The 19,092-nt window shown below is 45.0% G+C and overlaps 1 protein-coding gene and 1 non-coding gene across 11 annotated transcripts in view; one reads left to right on the top strand and one right to left on the bottom strand.

Moving 5' to 3' along the window:
* MAPK9 (mitogen-activated protein kinase 9) overlaps window positions 1–19,092 on the bottom strand; it is a 93,445-nt gene that overhangs the window by 8,082 nt on the left and 66,271 nt on the right. For 8 of the 10 annotated variants that reach the window (XM_066272454.1, XM_066272448.1, XM_066272445.1 and 5 more), the window contains 5 exons: window positions 16,873–17,055; window positions 15,255–15,379; window positions 14,197–14,260; window positions 11,383–11,454; window positions 6,970–9,403 (listed from right to left, as the gene is read on the bottom strand). In XM_066272454.1, the coding sequence (XP_066128551.1) occupies window positions 9,261–9,403; window positions 11,383–11,454; window positions 14,197–14,260; window positions 15,255–15,379; window positions 16,873–17,055 (587 nt within the window). In that variant the 3' untranslated portion in view covers window positions 6,970–9,260. Of the gene's footprint in view, window positions 1–6,969; window positions 9,409–11,382; window positions 11,455–14,196; window positions 14,261–15,254; window positions 15,380–16,872; window positions 17,056–19,092 lie in introns of those variants that run through there. The other 2 variants (XM_066272450.1, XM_066272449.1) reach the window with 2 other exon arrangements.
* TRNAF-GAA (transfer RNA phenylalanine (anticodon GAA)) lies at window positions 4,624–4,699 on the top strand. Its single transcript has one exon. It is a non-coding gene; the product is annotated as a tRNA-Phe (tRNA).

The raw sequence follows: 19,092 nt of genomic DNA, 5'->3' as shown, positions 1-19,092 counted from the left end.
TTTCAATGTCTTATAATCTTCTGAGTATAAGTCTTTTACCTCCTTAGTTAAATTATGCTTCTGTTGTGAGTATTGAATGCAGTTGGTCCTTTTGTGAGTGCTGTTATTCCTTCAAGCTGGCTGGCTTTAAGGGTCAACCTTGATTATATATATTAGACACTATGCAGTGTCTGTCCTGTTGGGCGTATTTATTCTGTGCAGTACCTGGTGGCTGCTGAACTCCTTTGGGCATGCTGCTTGTATAGCTAGCTGAGTCTAGCATTGGTGCAGTCTGCCATCCACTACTGTTTGTGTTGGTTCTGGGTCTTGTTGGGTTGGCATCAGCCGTTGACTGTAACCTGCCGTGGGCTACCTGTCTGAAAGTACTGCACTGTTTGCTGTTTGTGTCTGTGTTTTCTGTGCCTGGGTAGTATAGGAGGGGCCAAGCTATGTATAAGGACTAGCTTCCTCCTGCTTAGAGAAGATAGCAGCTCTGTAAAAGCCCCAAGTTCTATAAGATTTGCCTCCACTTTCAGTTGCTCTACCTCCTCTTGCAGCTGCCTGGTCTTACCAGAGTCTTCTGTAGAAAGAATGTCGTGTGGATTCAGACTGGCCTCACCCCACCAACCCCTTTACAGGTTCCAAACTTGATGGGTTAGGGCAGCTAAGATTGGGAATACAATGTCAGTGGGCCTCCCTATTTCAGGGGCCTTTTGGTCAGGAGCTCAATACAGGGAAAGTGGCCCCTATTCCAGAGCCTAATCCCTCAGACACTGGTGGACACTCCAATTTTATTTCTCCCCAGCAAGGTGAGAAGCAGGTTCAGGTTGGGTGGGGCCAACAGTGCTTCCTAAAGTTCTTCCAGCTGGTGAGCCCCTGGTCTCAGGGAGTTAGACTGAGTTTCCTCCTCTGTGGCTGACTGTGCCCCTCCTCCTCCCCAAATCCAAGGCTAAGCCCCTTAACCAGACCCAACAATATTGCGGGAATTCACTCTTCGAATGTCCATGCTCCAAGCCTCTCTCCCATCCTCCTGGGGAACCTAGCCCAGTGGGGCAGGAGACCCAGAACTTCGGCCAGCTGATTGTGAAGCTTCCTTCTTTCCACTGTGTGCAAACTGCCATGCCAGCACTGATCACAGAAAAGGGAATTCACCTCAGCCGGGCCATGACATGCCACCAGCAAGGGCTGTTACGTCCTGAACCAATGCTCTCTGCATCTGGCCTCCGGATGTGCCATTCCTGCACCTCCCTGGCAAGAACCCGGTGCTGACCAGTGGGAGACACTCCCCTTGACTGACCCTCAGCAAACTTCTTGGAGCTACAAGCAATTCAGAGTTTGTGGCTGCCTCTGCTGGGCCCAGGTACACATGGAAATGCTAAGCTGCTCACCTAGGCTGGCTTTTACCCACACTGGGCCTGGAGGAAAGTCAGAAAAAGGCCAAGGTTCCCTGAGCCCCACCTCCTGTGGCCTCTGTCTGCTGGCTGCTTATTGGGCTTGGCCACTGGAATAAAACCTCTGGTAGAGTCTAGAGCCTGTGGCAATTTGGGGATTAAAAAGGGTGGTGGGTATGGCTCCCATCTCTTGGCCCCTGGTGTCATTCTGTCCAGACGTTTTTTACAGACCTCAGTAGGGTGTGGCCACCAGGAATCCAGTGGGTGTGGCCCCTGAGACCCAGAGATGTGGTCTGCCTGCACTCTGGACAGTTTCTACTGAATCTCCCCTGGGGCGGAAGCACCATAGATTTGGGAATGTGTGGGGGAAAGCTCTGGCCTCAACACCAGAAAACTGAATCACTGATGTGCCCCCTGCTTCCTGGTGACTTCTCAGAACAGCCTGGTATCCATAGGGTGGGGCAGGAGAGGTTCTTGAGGGAGGGGCAGTTGCCTTCCCCCAGGCTGATGTCCCACAGAGATGACTGCTCCACCAAAGAAAGATGGCGACTGCAGTACTGGAGAATGACTCAGCACGAGTTCCAGTGGCTATCATCCACAGTGTCTCTCTCTGGGCTACCAACTTCATAGTCTCCTCAGGCAACTTTAGTCCTCTCAGCCTTTGCTTGCCAGAGCCCCGGGTAGGTGGCTGTGAACGAGATTTTCTGTGCTGGTCCTTTAAGATGGAGCCTGCATCTCCCAGAGCTCCGTTTCTTTCTCACAGACAGAAATCTTGGCTTTCACTGCCAAATGCCTCTTCCAGGCTCTGGGGCTCTAGGCTGGGGTGCAGGCCTGGAGCTGAGGACTCTCCCCTCTCAAAGCGACCCTCACTACAGTGAGAGTCCCTCTGGACCTCTGCCCCACTCACTCCTGGGAGCGGGGCAGCCCTTTCTGCATCTCTGCCCTTCCTACTAGTCTCATTGTGGCTTATTCTGTGATCCTTGGTTATAGACTCCTCTTTGTTTAGTACAAAGTTGGATTTTCAAGGTGATTGTTCTTAAAATAAACTGTAATCCAATTTAGTCCTGGGAGGTGGCAGTTGGAACGTCTGCCTACTCTATCTCCATCTTGGAATCCCTTAACTTCTTTTGTTGTTCCTTCTTTATTAAAATTAAAAAATTTTCAGTTACAGTTGATATTCAATATTACGTTATCTTCAGGTGTACAGCAAAGTGAAGTAGACATTTATATAACTTGTGTTCCCCTCAATATATCTAGACCCCACCTGGCACCACACAGTTGTTACAAATTTACTGACTATATTCCCTACACTGTACTTTATATCCCCATGAATTTTTGTAACTACCAATTTGTCCTTCTTACTCCTGACACCTTTTCCACCCTACTCCCTAAACCTACATCTGACAGCCATCAATTTGTTCTTTGTGTCTATGAGTCTGTTTCTGTTTGGTTGTTTATATTGTTTTTTAGATTCCACATACAAGTGAAATCATTTTTTCTCTGATTTATTTAACTTAGCATAATACCTTCTAGTTCAGGGGTCAGGAACCTATGGCTCGTGAGCCAGATGTGGCTCTTTTGATGGCTGCATCTGGCTCGCAGACAAATCTTTAATAAAAAAAAAACGTTAAAAATATAAAACATTCTCATGTATTACAATCCATTCATTTCCTACTGCTCATGTTCATGGTTGCGGGTGGCTGGAGCCAATCACAGCTGTCCTCCGGGACAACACCAGATTTTTATTGGATAATGCCTAACGTACATGGGTCATTGTATGACTCTCACAGAATTACATTTTAAAATATGTGGTGTTCATGGCTCTCTCAGCCAAGAAGTTTCCCAACCCCTGCTCTAGTTCCATCCATGCTGTCGCAAATGGTAATATTTCATTCTTTTTTAAGGCTGAGAAATACTCCATTGCATATATATGTAGTATGCCAAGTGAATACACTTGGCTATTGATGGGCATGGGGGTCTCATTTCATTCAGCCACCCTATGTCTTTTGATTGGAGCATTTATTCCATTTACATTTAAAGTAATTATTGATAGGTATGTAGTTATTGCTATTTTATTAACTTTTTATTTATTCTCCTTCTTCTTCCTCTTCTTTTTCAAGAAGTCCCGGCCTGCTAGTGATGGACTCCTTTAGGTTTTTCTTGTCTGGGAACTAGGCAAGTCTTTTAGGGGGTACAGAAGTAGAGAGGCTCTGGGGCTTTTTCATATGACGGTTGGAAGAACTTTGAGTTTAATCTAGTGATGGGAAGATCTGGAGCTTACCTTTCCCACTAATGTCTTAAAGCCTGTCTGGTAAGATGGGTCTGACTCACTCTATTTCACCCAAAGGAAACACTTGGGATCCATGGATGGAAGTTGTGGGAGCCAGATTGCAGTTCAGTTTAGGGAAGAATTTTCTAAGAGTCAAAATGAAAACAGCCTGACCTGTGGTGGTGCAGTGGATAAAGGTGTTGACCTGAAATGCTGAGGGTGCTGGTTTGAAACGCTGGGCTTGCCCTGGCCAGTTGGCTCAGTGGATAGAGTGTGGGCCTGGCGAGCAGACGTCGTGGGTTCGATCCCTGGTCAGGGCACACATGAGAAGTGACTGTCTGCTTCTCTCCCCCTTCTCCTCCCCTTTCTCTTTCTTTCCCTCTCATAGCCAGTGGCTCAGTTGGTTCGAGCATCAGCCTCAGGCGCTGAGGATTGCTCAGTTGATTTGAGCATAGGCTCCAGATGGGGGTTTCTGGGTGGAACCTGGTTGGGGCACATGCGAGAGTCTGTCTGTCTCCCTTCCTCTCACTTAAAAAAACAGAAAAAAGCCCATGCTTGTCCAGTCAAGGCACATACAAGCCGCAACCATGACTTGATGCTTCCCACTCCTCCCCACCTTTCTCCCTCTCTGTCTCTCTCTCCTCTAAAAGTTAATAAATAAAATCTTTTAAAAACTACAAACAAGTCAGTAGGAAGGGCATCCTCTGATTAAAACCATCTGAGCAGAGGCTAGCTGGCCTCTTCAGGTCGATTCTTGCCCTGGAATGGAGGTGTAAACTAGAGGACTCCTCCCTGTTTTCACTCTCTATGACATCTAAGCGTATCAATAAAATTAATTTTAAAGCACACAAAAATTCTAAGTCACAGGGAAGTTATAGGAGAAGGGGAGAAAATATTGGAGAATCAACAATTTAAAATAGGGATTTAAATAAGAGTTTATCTCAAAGCTTCACACGTAACGACTTCTTTAAAAGGAAGAGATGGGCCCTGGCTGGTTGGCTCAGCGGTAGAGCATCGGTCTGAAGTGCAGGAGTCCCGGGTTCGATTCCCGGCCAGGGCACACAGGAGAGGCGCCCATTTGCTTCTCCACCCCTCCCCCTCTCCTTCCTCTCTCTCTCTTCCCCTCCCGCAGCCGAGGAGCAAAGATGGCCCGGGCGCTGGGGATGGCTCTATGGTCTCTGCCTCAGGCGCTGGAATGGCTCTGAACTCAACAGAGCGATGCCCCAGATGGGCAATGCATCGCCCCCTGGTGGGCATGCCGGGTGGATCCCGGTCGGGCGCATGTGGGAGTCTGTCTGACTGCCTCCCCGTTTCCAGCTTCGGAAAAATGAAAAAAAAAAAAAAGGAAGAGATGCACTTCGCTGTTTCCAGGAGTCTGTACTACATGCTCCACCTTCCACCTCCACATCGTGCACGGTGTCCCACACGAAGGGATGATGGTGATGACCCACTGCACTGCAGCTAAGCCCTATGTTCTCTTCTTGGAACTTAATAAGCATACTGACCAGTGCAGGGGCTCAGAGTGAGGATGCCCCTATTTACAGCCAACATCTGTGTGCAAAAGTGTTAGTGCCAATAAGAGCAGAAAAGGCCCCAGAACCTTCCTGCCAGCTCTGCTTCCTGCTAACAAAAAGCATCCACCAGCGTCCAGGATTCTTCAGAAAATTTGGAAAAATTTTGTGCTCATGGCATTTATCTAAGGAGAAGGTCCGAGTTTTCATCAGCGTCTCAGAGGTGTTTATCACTAAAAGAAGAGTGAGATCTATACTCAGGGCACGCCTGCAGTTCCCTCCTCTGGGGGATACAGGCCCCTCATTGTCAGGTGGGGCAGGGGCAGGGGAAGTTAGAGAACTGATTCTGAATTTCCCCCAACTCTAAAGCACCAAGGCAGAGAAAGCATGGTTGCAAACATCCTTGCTTGCAAGGACCCTGGGCCCCAAGCCTTGATCTGTCAAACTAGGAGGGTGTGTGTGGCCCTGGGCCTTGAGGGCTCAGTGAAAATCAAGTTTCCCGTGGTTGCGATGGGCATATCCCTGTTAATCATAGTTACATAAAACCTCAAGGTGATGTGACTGGCCACACTCTGTTACTGTTATTACTACTTTAGTTACCAATTTTCCTGATTAAAAACAAAAAATATAAAAAACTGACTTATTGTCAAATTGACACAAGTAGGCACAGAATGAATCTCTAGGATGGTATTCAGTTATTCTGAAATATTACCCCTCTCCCCACCACCAACATGTACCATTTCAGTAAACTAATAAAAAGTATTTCAGTACTGTTTATATAGAAAATGGGAAGGGGTAAGATAGAAAAATGTAACCCAGACCAATATCAAGAGAAATGTTTTCCTTCTCCAGAGGCCTTTAAAAATGAGATACTCTTTTGTCTGGAATGACTCTAGTTCTTTTAAGCAGAGAGAAAAGTGAGACTCTAAGGCCCTTTATTCTTGTTGTTTTAAGAGGTGAACATCCTAAAGTGCTTTAAAACCCAAAGTGAAATCTGGGTGTTCACCCTGGGCACGAGCCGCAAACCCATGTGTGCGAGGAGGGACGTATGGAACACCAGGACAGACTCACCAATGGAGGCTCCTGGCCACATCTGTGAGCAGATTATTACACCAAGGTTCTGAATATTAGATTTTGCACTGCATGATTTTGAAAATTTAGATTCAGGAATCTGCAGAATATCTTCAGTAAAAGATCTAACAGAAATTTTTATCTTTCAATTTAAAAACATTTCCTAGTGCTGATTTAAATGACAACACTCTAACATCCACCCTTGTTTATGTTAAATCTATAATCAAAGATGGTGATGTAGAAATATACAGTCAATTGTCACTTAAAAACACACAAAAATTGGACATGCTATACACTTCTCTTTTAAAATGTATCTGTATTATTTCCACCAATCAAAACACACATAATATATTTTATTATAAAACATTAGGCAATGTTACTTTTGAGATATGCAATCTGAAAGGTCACATCTGGATTTACGACCAGTATGAAATATCAGAGGCGTTCCATTAGCGATCAAGCAGAAGTCATGATCATCACCGTGACTGACACAGCATCAGATCCAGAGGAAACCAGCATCCCATTCAGCCTCTCGACTGGGACTCTGGCTGCTGGCAAGGGCCCTGCGGAGGGTTTCTCCATTCAGCACTGTGGCTGAGTCTGCGTCCCACAGATCAGAACAGAGTCATCCTAGCATCTCCAGACCACAGCTGATCTCCTCCTACTCTGATGGACTCTGCTCTCGGGAACCTGCACTTGAAATCAAGACCGGACCAAGGGGGGGGCGATCATTTCAGTTTTGACCGAAAACAAACAAAACAAACCTAGTCCAAATTCCAGGCTAATAACAAATTACCTGGCTTATAAAAATATGTGTTCAAAATAGTTACTTTCAGGGTTGTGTACAATATAAGTTACAAAAATAAAATAGAGAAGATGAAAAATTGAGCACATTTTCAGTTCTTATCCACACATAGGCATTCATCCGTAGTGACCGGCGTGAAGCCCAGCGCATCGCACAAGGACCCTGGCACACCTCGCTCAGGAGGGAGGACCCTGCAGAGGCCAGGGCACTCCTACAGAGCTCTGCTGTCTGTAGGCCTGGCCTATCCTGGCTGCACTTGCCACTACCTGGGAAGGTGGTCTTGGCAGCAAAGTTCCTGCACAGGTGCAGCTCTGTCTGTGAACATGCAGAGGAGTGAGTGAGCAGGAAGCCCATCTGCGGAGGACCTGGTAAGTGGGACCTCAAGCTGTGGGCGGATAATACATTTTAAAAACTCTTCCCGTTCTTTGTTTTTCTTTCTCAAGATAGATTTAGTAAAGCTTTTAAAAAGAAAGTAGGTTAGAGAGGTCATTTTAAGATGCTTTTATGTGTATAGTGATAACTGTCTTTCCTAGCCCATCAGGCCTTCAAAAACAAAATCATCCCAAGCCCCATGAAATGTATTTCTGCCTCTGTCCAAGTTAGTATTTCCATTTTGTATTCAAATGTGTCTATATATCACAATATAAAACTACTATTTCAGTATTAAAGTTTCCACTTTTTAGTGATCAGATCAACCACGAAGATACAACTGGTACAGAGGGAATTATATATGCTGAATAACATTTTTAATAAACTTTCTTATCAAACCTCCTCAAAACAATTCTATAGAATGTTGACTCAACAGCTTCTAAAATAATCAAACACACCATACAAGCTGTAACAGAAAAGCCCGGGGAAAGTACTGTGCGCACAGGCAGCCGAAATGCAACCGTCGGTAGCGGTTTCTGCAGCGAAACTTCAACACTCAATATCTTAGTGAATTTGGGATAATTTCCACATGCAAAAGTCTGAAGGTATCAATTTCAGGTGAGCAGTTTTGAATCAGGAAATCTTCAATAGTTAACCACTATTCTTTTGGGCATTTCCTCCACATCCCTCCGAAGAGTTTCCCCAGGACACTCAAAGGTTTCAAGGGGGAACAGATGCCTCCACCAACTGGGAAACCAGCCCCAGGCTCCACTAACAGACCACAGGGAGATTAATGTGGTTTCTTTAAGGAAAGAAAGAAATACCGGTGAGCACGCAGTACTGGAGGAAGAAACACTGCCTGCTAAGTCCTGCATGCCTTGCATGAGGAAGGAAGAGGACTGATCACGTTGGGGGCAGAGCAAGGGCTCAGTGCCTGCAATCACCCTCAGGGATCACTGTAGCATTCTACTCTAAAGGCAGGTAATGGATTCAAGGAGCTATTTACCATCATATTATTGAAATTGATTGTTAGGTGGCTAATAAAGACAGTGAATTTCTAGATAGCATCTTAAATTAATAGTAAGTCCAGAAAACCAAGAAATAGAGTAGACAACATTTTAAAGGTATATACGTCTTAAGCAGCACAAAATTTGAAATTTTATCATGCAATAAAGCTGACGTACAACCATCACAGACTTAGATGACTTAGAACAAAGTGTGTATCTAAGTGGGTTTTAGCCCCAAACATGACAAATTTTTTAAATGTTCTATTGTTTATTTATTAAATAGACTTAATTATATTCCTTCTGAAATACAAAAGATAGACTAAATCATACTATAAAACAAGGTGAGATATGGTAATATGATGGTGGCCAATTAATACACATAAATCTATTTTTTCTGGACAGACAGCAAAGTACTTAAGGGGATTAAGAGGTAATTCTAGAAGGAACACTACCTGGAAGACTATTTGGCATTTAAATATTGATTTCCAAAGTGCTAGATGGCAAGTTGGAGCAAGCATTTGTGGTCACATGCATATAAGTCCCAACAGTTACTGAGGATGAGAAATTGTCACTACTATTACCATATAACTTAAAAAAATTCATTCATTCTAATTGCTCACCTGAAATGACCTTGAACAAAATCTCTAAAAGTGTGGCTTGCATTTTTTTCTTTAGACATAACCTGCTTCACTTTATAATCTAGGCAGGCAATGCTATTAGGACTGAGCAAGGGCAAGGCGTTGTGTTTCTTACATGCAGAACATAGACTTTTCTATTTGGTTCCATCAACTCCCGGGCATTTCAGGCCCATGGAGGCGAGACTTCTTCGCTGACGACAAGCCTGCTGTTTCTAACTCATCACCGACAGCCTTCCAGGGGTCCTGTGGAGGCCTCGAGGCTGTTGTCGGTGTCTGAGGCCAGCGTCTGCTCGGTGGACATAGATGAAATGTCATTGACAGATGATGACTGGGAAGGAGTGGCGCTGCTGCTTATTGCTGCATCTGTGCTAAGAGAACCAGAGGCAGTGAAACCGAGGCAGACAGCGTGCGACCCAGCCTGACCTCACGCCCCACTCCGTCCTTCTGTATTTCAGAAGTGCCCTGTCCTATTAGTCCACAGTACATTTTTAGTTTTCCTAGTCTTTCGTTTGGGCCAGAATCCCAAATATTCCTGTTTTTCCCTTTAACATTCACCTTTCCTTCCCAGTGGTTAAGCATCAAATATGCATTCATCTATAATCACGTTAACTGCCTAAAAATACCTGCTGGTTTAAAAAGGATATTAAAGAAAGTTGCTGTTTATCTTAAAATGATAAGTATTTCAAAAGGCTTAAGCCCAAATAGGATTCAAGTGTCATCAGGCATTTCAATTATCAATATAATTGCAAAAACAATCCAATAAAAAAAGCATCAAATTTTTTTTTTTGAGACAGAGAGACAGATATGGACAGACAGACAGGAAGAAAGATGAGAAGCATCAATTCATCATTGCAACTCCTTAGTTGTTCATTGATTACTCTCTCTTATGTGCCTTGACCGGGGGGCTATAGCAGAGTGAGTGACCCCTTACTCAAGCCAGTGACCTTTGGCTCAAGCCAGCGACCATGGGGTCATATCTATAATCCCACACTCAAGCCAGCGACCCTGTGCTCAAGCTGGTGAGTCTGCGCTCAAGCCGGTGACCTCAAGGTTTCGAACCTGGGTCATCTGCATCCCAGTCCGATGCTCTATCCACTACACCACCACTGGTCAGGCAAAAAGCATCAACCTTTTAAGGATTTTCTTTCTTTCTTTTTTTTTACAGAGACAAAGAGAGAGTCAGAGAGAGGGATAGATAGGGACAGACAGACAGACAGGAATGGAGATGAGAAGCATCAATCATCAGTTTTTTGTTGCGAAACCTTAGTTGTTCATTGATTGCTTTCTCATATGTGCCTTGACCGCGGGCCTTCAGCAGACCGAGTAACCCCTTGCTTGAGCCAGAGACCTTGGGTCCAAGCTGGTGAGCTTTGCTCAAACCAGATAAGCCTGCGCTCAAGTTGGCAACCTCAGGGTCTTGAACCTGGGTCCTCTGCATCCCAGTCCAACACTCTGTCCACTGCACCACCACCTGGTCAGGCTTAAGGATTCTTTTGTAATAAAAATACCTTCTAAAATGAGAGCTGTGTACATACAAACAAACAAAGAAAAAAGGAAAAAATGTCGTGGCCTTTTATTCATGTTATTTTTGTATTAGAAAAGCCAAAAACTGAAAATTTAAGGTAAATGATCCAATTTCCTACTATCCATATTTTGGTCTGGTCTGAGCAAAATGGAAACAGCCCAGCCCTCAGAGTTCAGAGTCTGCAGGTGTTAACAAGGGCACCTGGCCCTATGCAGGAGTTGTCCGCCCGCTAGCTGCCTGACCCACGTGTCATGCTGAGAAGGCAGCAGGGCACAGATTCCATGAGAAGTGGGTGAGAAAAAGCTGCAACTGAAGAGTTTCAGTCAGTGAACAGGTGGCACCCTACAGACACGAAGTGACACCACAGGCCATCATACCATTACCTCTCTGTTGGTCAGGCTTCTCCCACTAGCAGGTCAAGGAGAAAATGGGATAACTGTATACACAACTTTCTCAAACAAAACCAAATTCCATTTTACCTAGATTGACATTAATTTTCTTTTTTAACTGGGTGGGGCCAGTACAAAATGGGTCATGACATTAGAAAGGCTTTTAATTCAGTCCCCTCATCCATAAATGGAGCTGGCAGCGGCTGCCACAGGCATGAAATGAGAATGATTGTAACAGCTTTGCTCAGTGCCTGGCACCTCAGTGTCATGTCACCTGCCATCCCCGGGACAAACCCAGATGGGAAGACTCACACCAGAGGAACTCTCAAACCCAAGGCTGGCCTGCTGGCACTGCACCCATGGCTGCCATCTGTAATCGCTGACCAGGGAAAGGAAAATGGGATCAAACTATTAAAGCAATGACTAACCGGAAGGCTGGTCTTTCACAACACCATTCTTGCTCCTTTCTTCCCAGTCCATGACTTCTTTGTAAATTAGCTCTGCAAAAAGAGACCCAAGCTAAAAGGCTTCATCAGTTTCTTGGAATTTCTAAATCCTGCTTTCAAATCAATTAGAACCACCCCCAGGGCACTATGATATGTTATTTTTAATTGTGGTATACAGTTAATTCAGAAAGATAGTCCACCTAGACCAAACTATCCATGTTTTTTTGATTGATTACATCTTTTCAACACAATTATTTTTGTTTTCAGTGAGAGGAGGGGAGGCAGAGACAGACTCCTGCATGCACCCGATCCACCCGTCAAGTCCACAAGGGAGCGATGCTCTGCCCATCTGGGGTATTTTGTTCTGTTGTTCAGCAACCGAGCTCTTTTTAGTGCCTGAGATGGAGGCCATGGAGCCATTCTCAGTGCCTGGCACCAACTCGCTCAAACCGTTTGAGCCATGGCTGCAGGAGAGGAAGAGAGAGAGAAAAAGAGAAGCAAGAGGGGTAGAAGTAGAGAAGCAGATGTGCTTCTCCAGTGTGCCCTGACTGGGAATCGAACCCGGGACATCTACATGTCAGGCCAATGCTCTACCACTGAGCCAACCGGCCAGGGCTTCAACACAAATATTAAAGCCACCAAAAATGTAGTTGGTTCTGGGTTCATGTGGGCATTTTACAGAAGGAAGTGTAAGGGGGGAAGAGAGAAAGAGAGAGAGGGAGAAAACTAGCAAAGTGGCTCCAACAGAACATTTTAAAGTACTGGATGCTCTCTCACACCCATTTGCATGTTTTGTTCAGTCATCACTGTGTTCTCCAAATGTGACCAGCATCCCTCCAGACTGACCAGAAATTAATCCAAATAACCTTTTTTCTTGGCTTCAACTGCAGTTCTACTCAGTAAGAAAGACAATTACTGGCCCTGGCCAGTTGGCTCAGTGGATAGAGCATCAGCCTGGTGTGTGAACATCCTGGGTTTGATCCCTGTTCAGGGCACATATGAGAAGTGACCATCTGGCCCTGGGCGGTTGGCTCAGCGGTAGAGCGTCGGCCTGGCGTGCGGAGGACCCGGGTTCGATTCCCGGCCAGGGCACATAGGAGAAGAGCCCATTTGCTTCTCCACCCCTCCACCGCACCTTCCTCTCTGTCTCTCTCTTCCCCTCCCGCAGCCAAGGCTCCACTGGAGCAAAGATGGCCCGGGCGCTGGGGATGGCTCTGTGGCCTCTGCCCCAGGCGCTAGAGTGGCTCTGGTCGCAACATGGCGACGCCCAGGATGGGCAGAGCATCACCCACTGGTGGGCAGAGCGTCGCCCCATGGTGGGCGTGCCGGGTGGATCCCGGTTGGGCGCATGCGGGAGTCTGTCTGACTGTCTCTCCCTGTTTCCAGCTTCAGAAAAATGCAAAAAAAAAAAAAAAAAAAAAAAGAAGTGACCATCTGCTTCTCTTGCCCACCCTCTCCCATTTCTCTCTCTTTTCCTCTCACAGCCATTGGTTTGATTGGTTCGAGCATTGGTCCTGGGCACTGAGGATAGCTAGGCTGATTCAAGCATTGACCCTGGACAGGGGTTGTTGGGTGGATCCCGATCAGGGAGCATGTGGGAGTCTGTCTCTCTACCTTCCCTCATCTCATTTAAAAATAAAAAAGACAATTACCTATTAAGTTAGTTATTAGGGGTGCCTAAAATTTTAGTATTTATGAAATAAAATGAGCCAACTGTGGCTGGGTGCAGGGCCCTGCTGCGTGTAAGTGCATTCAGGTCACTGGCCCTTGGGGCGCTGGGGGGCCCTGGGCAGAGGACGTATTGTCACTTTTTTTTTTTAATTAAGTGTGAGAGGGAGAGGCAGAGACAGACTCCCACATCTGTCCTGTCCAGGATCCACCTGGCAAGCCCCCTACCAGGGGGGATGCTCTGCCCACCTGGGGCTGCTGCTCCATTGCTCAGCAACCTATTTTAGAGCCTAAGGCAAGGCCATGGAGCCATCCTCAGTGCCTGGGGCCAACTTGTTCAAACCATTTGAGCCATAGCTGCAGGAGTGGAAGAGAGAGAGAGAGAGAGAGAGAGAGAGAGAGAGAGAGAGGAGCTAGAGGGGGAAGAGTAGAGAAGCAGATGGGTGCTTCTCTTGTGTACCCTGACTGGAATTGAACCGGGCCTTCCACATGCCAGGCTGATGCTCTACAACTGAGCCAACTGGCCAGGGCCAACCACTTTTGATTTGTACTGAGCACAGTTCTCAATTACCACTTTTAATGAAAAATCATTAGTTTAGTCTCTTTGTTGCTGGTTTAGTTTGTTTGGTTAGCTTTATAGTGGTAATAAAAACTATTTACATATTTGTGACCTGCAATTTTGCCCAAATTCTATTTTAAAACACATATAAAAACAAAAAAATAATATATAACTACATGACTTATAAATACAGCTGGAGCTCACATGATCCCAGCCAAGTTCTGCTTTACTGTAAACTGGGGTTACTGAACATTTTACAACATGTTATAAAGCTAAGTGTGACATAACTACTAAGTTTAGTTTACAAACCAGGCTTTGATAATAAGTCATGTAAAAAAGTCCTTATTTTTTTCTTTTGAAGCCAATAATATCCAACACATACATGTTGCTCATTCATTCTGTTACCTGCCAGCTCTTTTTCTCCTGGGAGGTAGCACGAGAGAGGGTGATGGCCTGCAGGGTTTCCCGCTCCTGCCCCCCAAGGCTCTTGCTGAAAAGTAAAAAACTGCCCCTTTACAGGACTTCAAGAAAGGGCATTAAGTAAAGGGTCAAAACAAGCTCATCTGTACCTTTCCATTCTTCAATTGCATGTTCTCTTTCTTCCAACTGGGTGTCATAAATTTGAGGTGGTGGCTAGAAATTAAATTACGTGTAAAGTCAACAGTCTACAAAATAATGAGGCATAAAGAAAAAGGTAGAATCACTTGGAAGACTTCTAATATATCTATGATATGGATGTAATTTCTTTCAAAGATGGCTTATGAAAGATTTCTTTACAAGTGTGAGACTACGTCAGTTTTAGAATCAAAATAATTAAGAAAAAATTAACCAAACAAATAGAGCTATTATAGTCTTCTTTATAATCACAGGATCTCAAAACACTCTAAAGATATCTGCTCAGGTGTATGAGTTAACACAGGCAGCTTCCCAGAGACCGGCCATGGACAGGTTCTGTGCCAGGAGACAGACAGTGGAGGACACAGTCCAGACAGACAGCTATTCCCCTTACAACTCCAAACCCAGCCCTCAACTCATCAATGCACTGTTCCAAAAATATGCTTACAAATCACGTTTATATATCAGATTATTTGCTTATAAAACAATGTTTAAAAATGGTGGTTGAATTCATAGGCCGAGTCATAAACATGTGCTCCTGATGGCATGCAACAGCACACCACTCTGTGGTTCTTCCACTCACAGCTCAAGGTCACCCACGCTAGGGCAGCAGCAGAAAAACACACATGGGCACCAGCTCAGAGTGGATCTCCCTGGCAGGCACCCCTGGTAATGACAAACAAACTTGTGATTTCCAGCAAGTTTCTTAGCCTGCGTGGGTGCCTAAGCAAGATCAAAACCCAGGCACAGTGCCAGGTATACAGCGGAGGCTTAAAAATGGTGATGGGGTGACTGTGCCAGCACCTGCATCCAGGCAGACGATTGTTACCACCGCATAAGCATGTTCACTCTTAAAGTACTCTGAGCTAGAGCTTGTCACATGGCCTCTTTGTCATCCTCTTAACTCTAGGACTTTCCATGCTTGCAGAGCCACTCCAGCCCAGCTGGAGTGGACAGAAGAGCCAGGCAACACAGGCCTGGCCTCTGCACTCGTCTTCCAGCAGCTGCTTACCGCTTCTGCCTCGGCAGGGTCATACCACACGGTGATGTACGGGTGACGCAGAGCTTCGTCCACAGAGATGCGCTTGTCAGGATCTATCACTAACATTTTTGATAACAGATCTCTGGCTTGACTCGCTAGAGTGAAAACAAATATTACATTAGTAAGTAATACTGTTTATCTGAAAACTGTGCAATAAAGAACTAAATGTGACAGCACAGATAGAACAAAGATATTTTAACTTTGAGAATTTTTTGATGGGCTCAAGATCAACAGAACCTTTCTCTTTAAGAACAACTCGGCCCTGGCCAGTTGGCTCAGCGGTAGAGCGTCGGCCTGGCGTGCGGGGGACCCGGGTTCAATTCCCGGCCAGGGCACATAGGAGAAGCGCCCATTTGCTTCTCCACCCCCACCCCTCCTTCCTCTCTGTCTCTCTCTTCCCCTCCCGCAGCCAAGGCTCCATTGGAGCAAAGATGGCCCGGGCGCTGGGGATGGCTCCTTGGCCTCTGCCCCAGGCACTAGAGTGGCTCTGGTTGCGGCAGAGCGACCCCCCCCCCCCCGGAGGGGCAGAGCATCGCCCCCTGGTGGGCAGAGCATCACCCCTGGTGGGCGTGCCGGGTGGATCCCGGTCGGGCGCATGCGGGAGTCTGTCTGACTGTCTCTCCCCGTTTCTAGCTTCAGAAAAATACAAAAAAAAAAAAAAAAGTAAAAAAAAAAAAAAAAAAAAAAAGAACAACTCAAGCATCCCCTTTCACTAGAAGCCAGGTTTTGAATATGGTTTCAGCCTATGGCTCTGGGAGAAGAGGACAGGGCCCCAGGCTGAGAGGCCGGTCCGGTTCAGGAGGGTGCAAGAGCTGAGCAGCAGGTGGCACTGCTGTTGTGCAGGAATGAGCACGGTGAGCCTTTTCTTCCAATGTCATTTTGAAATAAAATCAGAACAGACTGGGTAAGCCACACGACAGTCTCATGTTCACACAGTACAGAGCACTTCAGATGCCTCTGCTCCACTGACCTGTACACAATGTTATCTACGCACACTTAAAAAAAATCTAGAGATTGGTAGTTAGAAAAAAAAAACAAGTTAAATACAAGGCTCACCTAGGTTTGGGCGGTTAAAGTTCACGTGTATCGGCAAAGGAGAGATGGGGCTTTTCTGACTGAGGGGCAGTTTATCTCAATGTGGAGGGAAACAAATCTACTCTTCTCCCATAAGTAAGTCGTGTTTCAGTGATGGACACAGGAGAACGGGAGAAGGGGCTTTTTTACTGAACTACTATCATGGTTTCTGACTTTTAAACTGGGCTAGAGCTAGATCTTTATTCAAGTAGTCTGGAAACCTGAAAACTTTTCAAATTACAGCTGCTATAATTAACATAAAAGTCTTAGTTAATTACAGAGTGGGGATATGTTATTTTGATCAATGGCTTTAGTTCAGCTATTTTATTGAGGACAAAACTTCTAGGTCTTAAAGCTTTTACTCTGCAATGCCTTCTTTCTAGCCTATAGATGGCATTATTTGCAGGTTTTAACTGTTTTGTCTCCCAGTGTTCACAGGTTTTAGAATACAAACTTAAAAAACGAAAGCTTCACCCAGATTATGACAACAAGTATAAGAAAAGAGGTATCTTACTTTTAATTTTGTCTCGTTCCAATTCTGATGGGAATATCCAATCTGGAAAGAGTTCTTCAAATTTGATTCCAGGATACTTTGGTCTGTTTTCTACATAATTCCTCACAGTTGGCTGAAGTTTCTTCATGAAATCTGCAGACGGTGTTCCTAGCTGTTCAATAACTTTATTCCACTGATCAATATCTAAGGAGTCTCTTGAGGAAAATACAACTGAAATGCCTTATATTCTTATTATATGAAGTAGCATCATTCAAAGAAAAAAACTGTATTTATACCTATCGACAAGTAGTTAACTAGGCTACCACAATGGGTCAGCAGAAACATTCTCAAATAATATTCAAATAAGGTTTGAGTTTCCAAGGTTAGATTACTTTTTAAAAAGCTCTTAACACTCTGAATCTTTATAAACTATGATCGCAGTTTATTAAATCAACACACTGAGGTTTATATGCCTTCCCATTCTAGATCAAAATAAAGTTATCTTGTAACTCAAGAAAACCTCTAACAGAAATGCTTATACATGACATTAGATAATAATTACACAGGCAAACTGAAATCAGTTTTCGTACTAAAGCTATGTTAGAGCCAACACTCCATAAAGTGGGGAGACCTATGGGACTCCTTGGTTCACAGCTGGGGAACCAGAGCCCTGTGAGGCAGGGCTCACACATCTGCTGCTCAGCTACCATTCTCACTCGCAGCAAAAAGAGTTGTGTGCACTTATATCTCCAATTCCCAGTCTCTTGTTTGCTCTTAAACATTCTCTTGTCAGGCTTTCTCCTATCACTGCACGAAAACTGGCCCATTGAGATTCCAGTGACCATCTCTCACTCCAGTGGTCAGTTCTCAATCCTCACCTTTTTAACAGCATCACCCAGCTTCCCTCAGTAGCTTACTTCCTGGCCTCTAGGGCCTCCCTCTCTGGGAAGGGCCTCCCTCTCTGGGAAGGGCCTTGTACCTTTTCTAGATCCTCTTTTCTCTGCCACCCAGGGGGCTTGGTCTTCCTTTGTTTTCTCTCTCTGTCAGCACTTCCTCCCAGTATCCTGGCTTTATAGGGCATGGCAGACTGACAAGCCCACATTCATTTCTCAGTTCCAGACCTCTTTCCCAAGCTAGGTTCTTGATATATCCAGCGTCTACCAGACATCTCAGAATCCTAACAAGGATCTCTGAAGATATAACCTTCAAAACAGATGCAGTGTTTCAGCCCTCTCCCACCCTTACACTCCCATCCTTGTGGTCTCCTTGCTTCAGTCCTAGACCTTGCAAGTCTATCCCCCAGTTCAGCAGCTGAGCCATCCTTTTCCACAGTAAATCAGATGGGAGCCTAGGAAAGGGTGGGTGCTCAATAAATAACTAGTAGATGGTCTTGTCTATAGACTGCAGGAGGAGACGATAGGAAAACAGTTCCAACAAGCCTGGCTGACGTCTTGGATGTGTGAATGCACTATTGTGCTCAATATAGCAAAGAGGAACCAAAGCTCAGAGAGGTCCTGACTCCTCAAGGATGTACAGACACCACATGGGAGTCAGAACTTGGGCCCAAGGTGGCCTGGCTAAAGCTTTCTCCTTCTTATAGGCCATGTTGGAACAAGAGTTCTTTTCTACCCCAGGTCACAAATTTATTTATTTATTCATTTTTTTACACAGGAGAGGGAGAGACAGAGAGAGAGAGAGAGGAGAGACAGAGAGAGAGAAGGGGGGGAGGAGCTGGAAGCATCAACTCCCATATGTGCCTTGACCAGGCAAGCCCAAGGTTTCAAACCGGGGAGGTCACAAATTTAAAGCAAATCTGTAAAAACTGCAGTCTAGTTTCCATAATCTTTTTCTATCCTAGTAATTTTTAATCTAACATTTTAAAAATTGGCAAAATTATTTTTGGAAAATGATGTTAATCTTTGTGTATGTTCTAAGAATGACATTAGATAACCTTATCTATATAACTATTAATTACTGATACTGAAAGATGTTAATATGTAAAGTAGGAATTTTAAATTACTTAAAATGTACCAAAAAGTACTCACATTTTTCATTTTTGTGTTTTCTAGAGAAAGCATTTCTTAATACAAAAAGGAAATGAATACAAATTCATTTCAAATGAATACAAATTGAATACAAAATGAATACAAATTGAGATAAACTAAATGTTAAGGCAGGGGCCCACAAACTATGGCCAGCAGGCCACATGCGGCCCCCTGAGGCCAGTTATCCGGTCCTGCC

This window comes from Saccopteryx bilineata, chromosome 4, assembly GCF_036850765.1.
Source record: "Saccopteryx bilineata isolate mSacBil1 chromosome 4, mSacBil1_pri_phased_curated, whole genome shotgun sequence".
Taxonomy (NCBI): domain Eukaryota; kingdom Metazoa; phylum Chordata; class Mammalia; order Chiroptera; family Emballonuridae; genus Saccopteryx; species Saccopteryx bilineata.
Note: the sequence above shows the minus strand (reverse complement) of the source record. Positions and strands in the feature narration are given on the sequence as shown.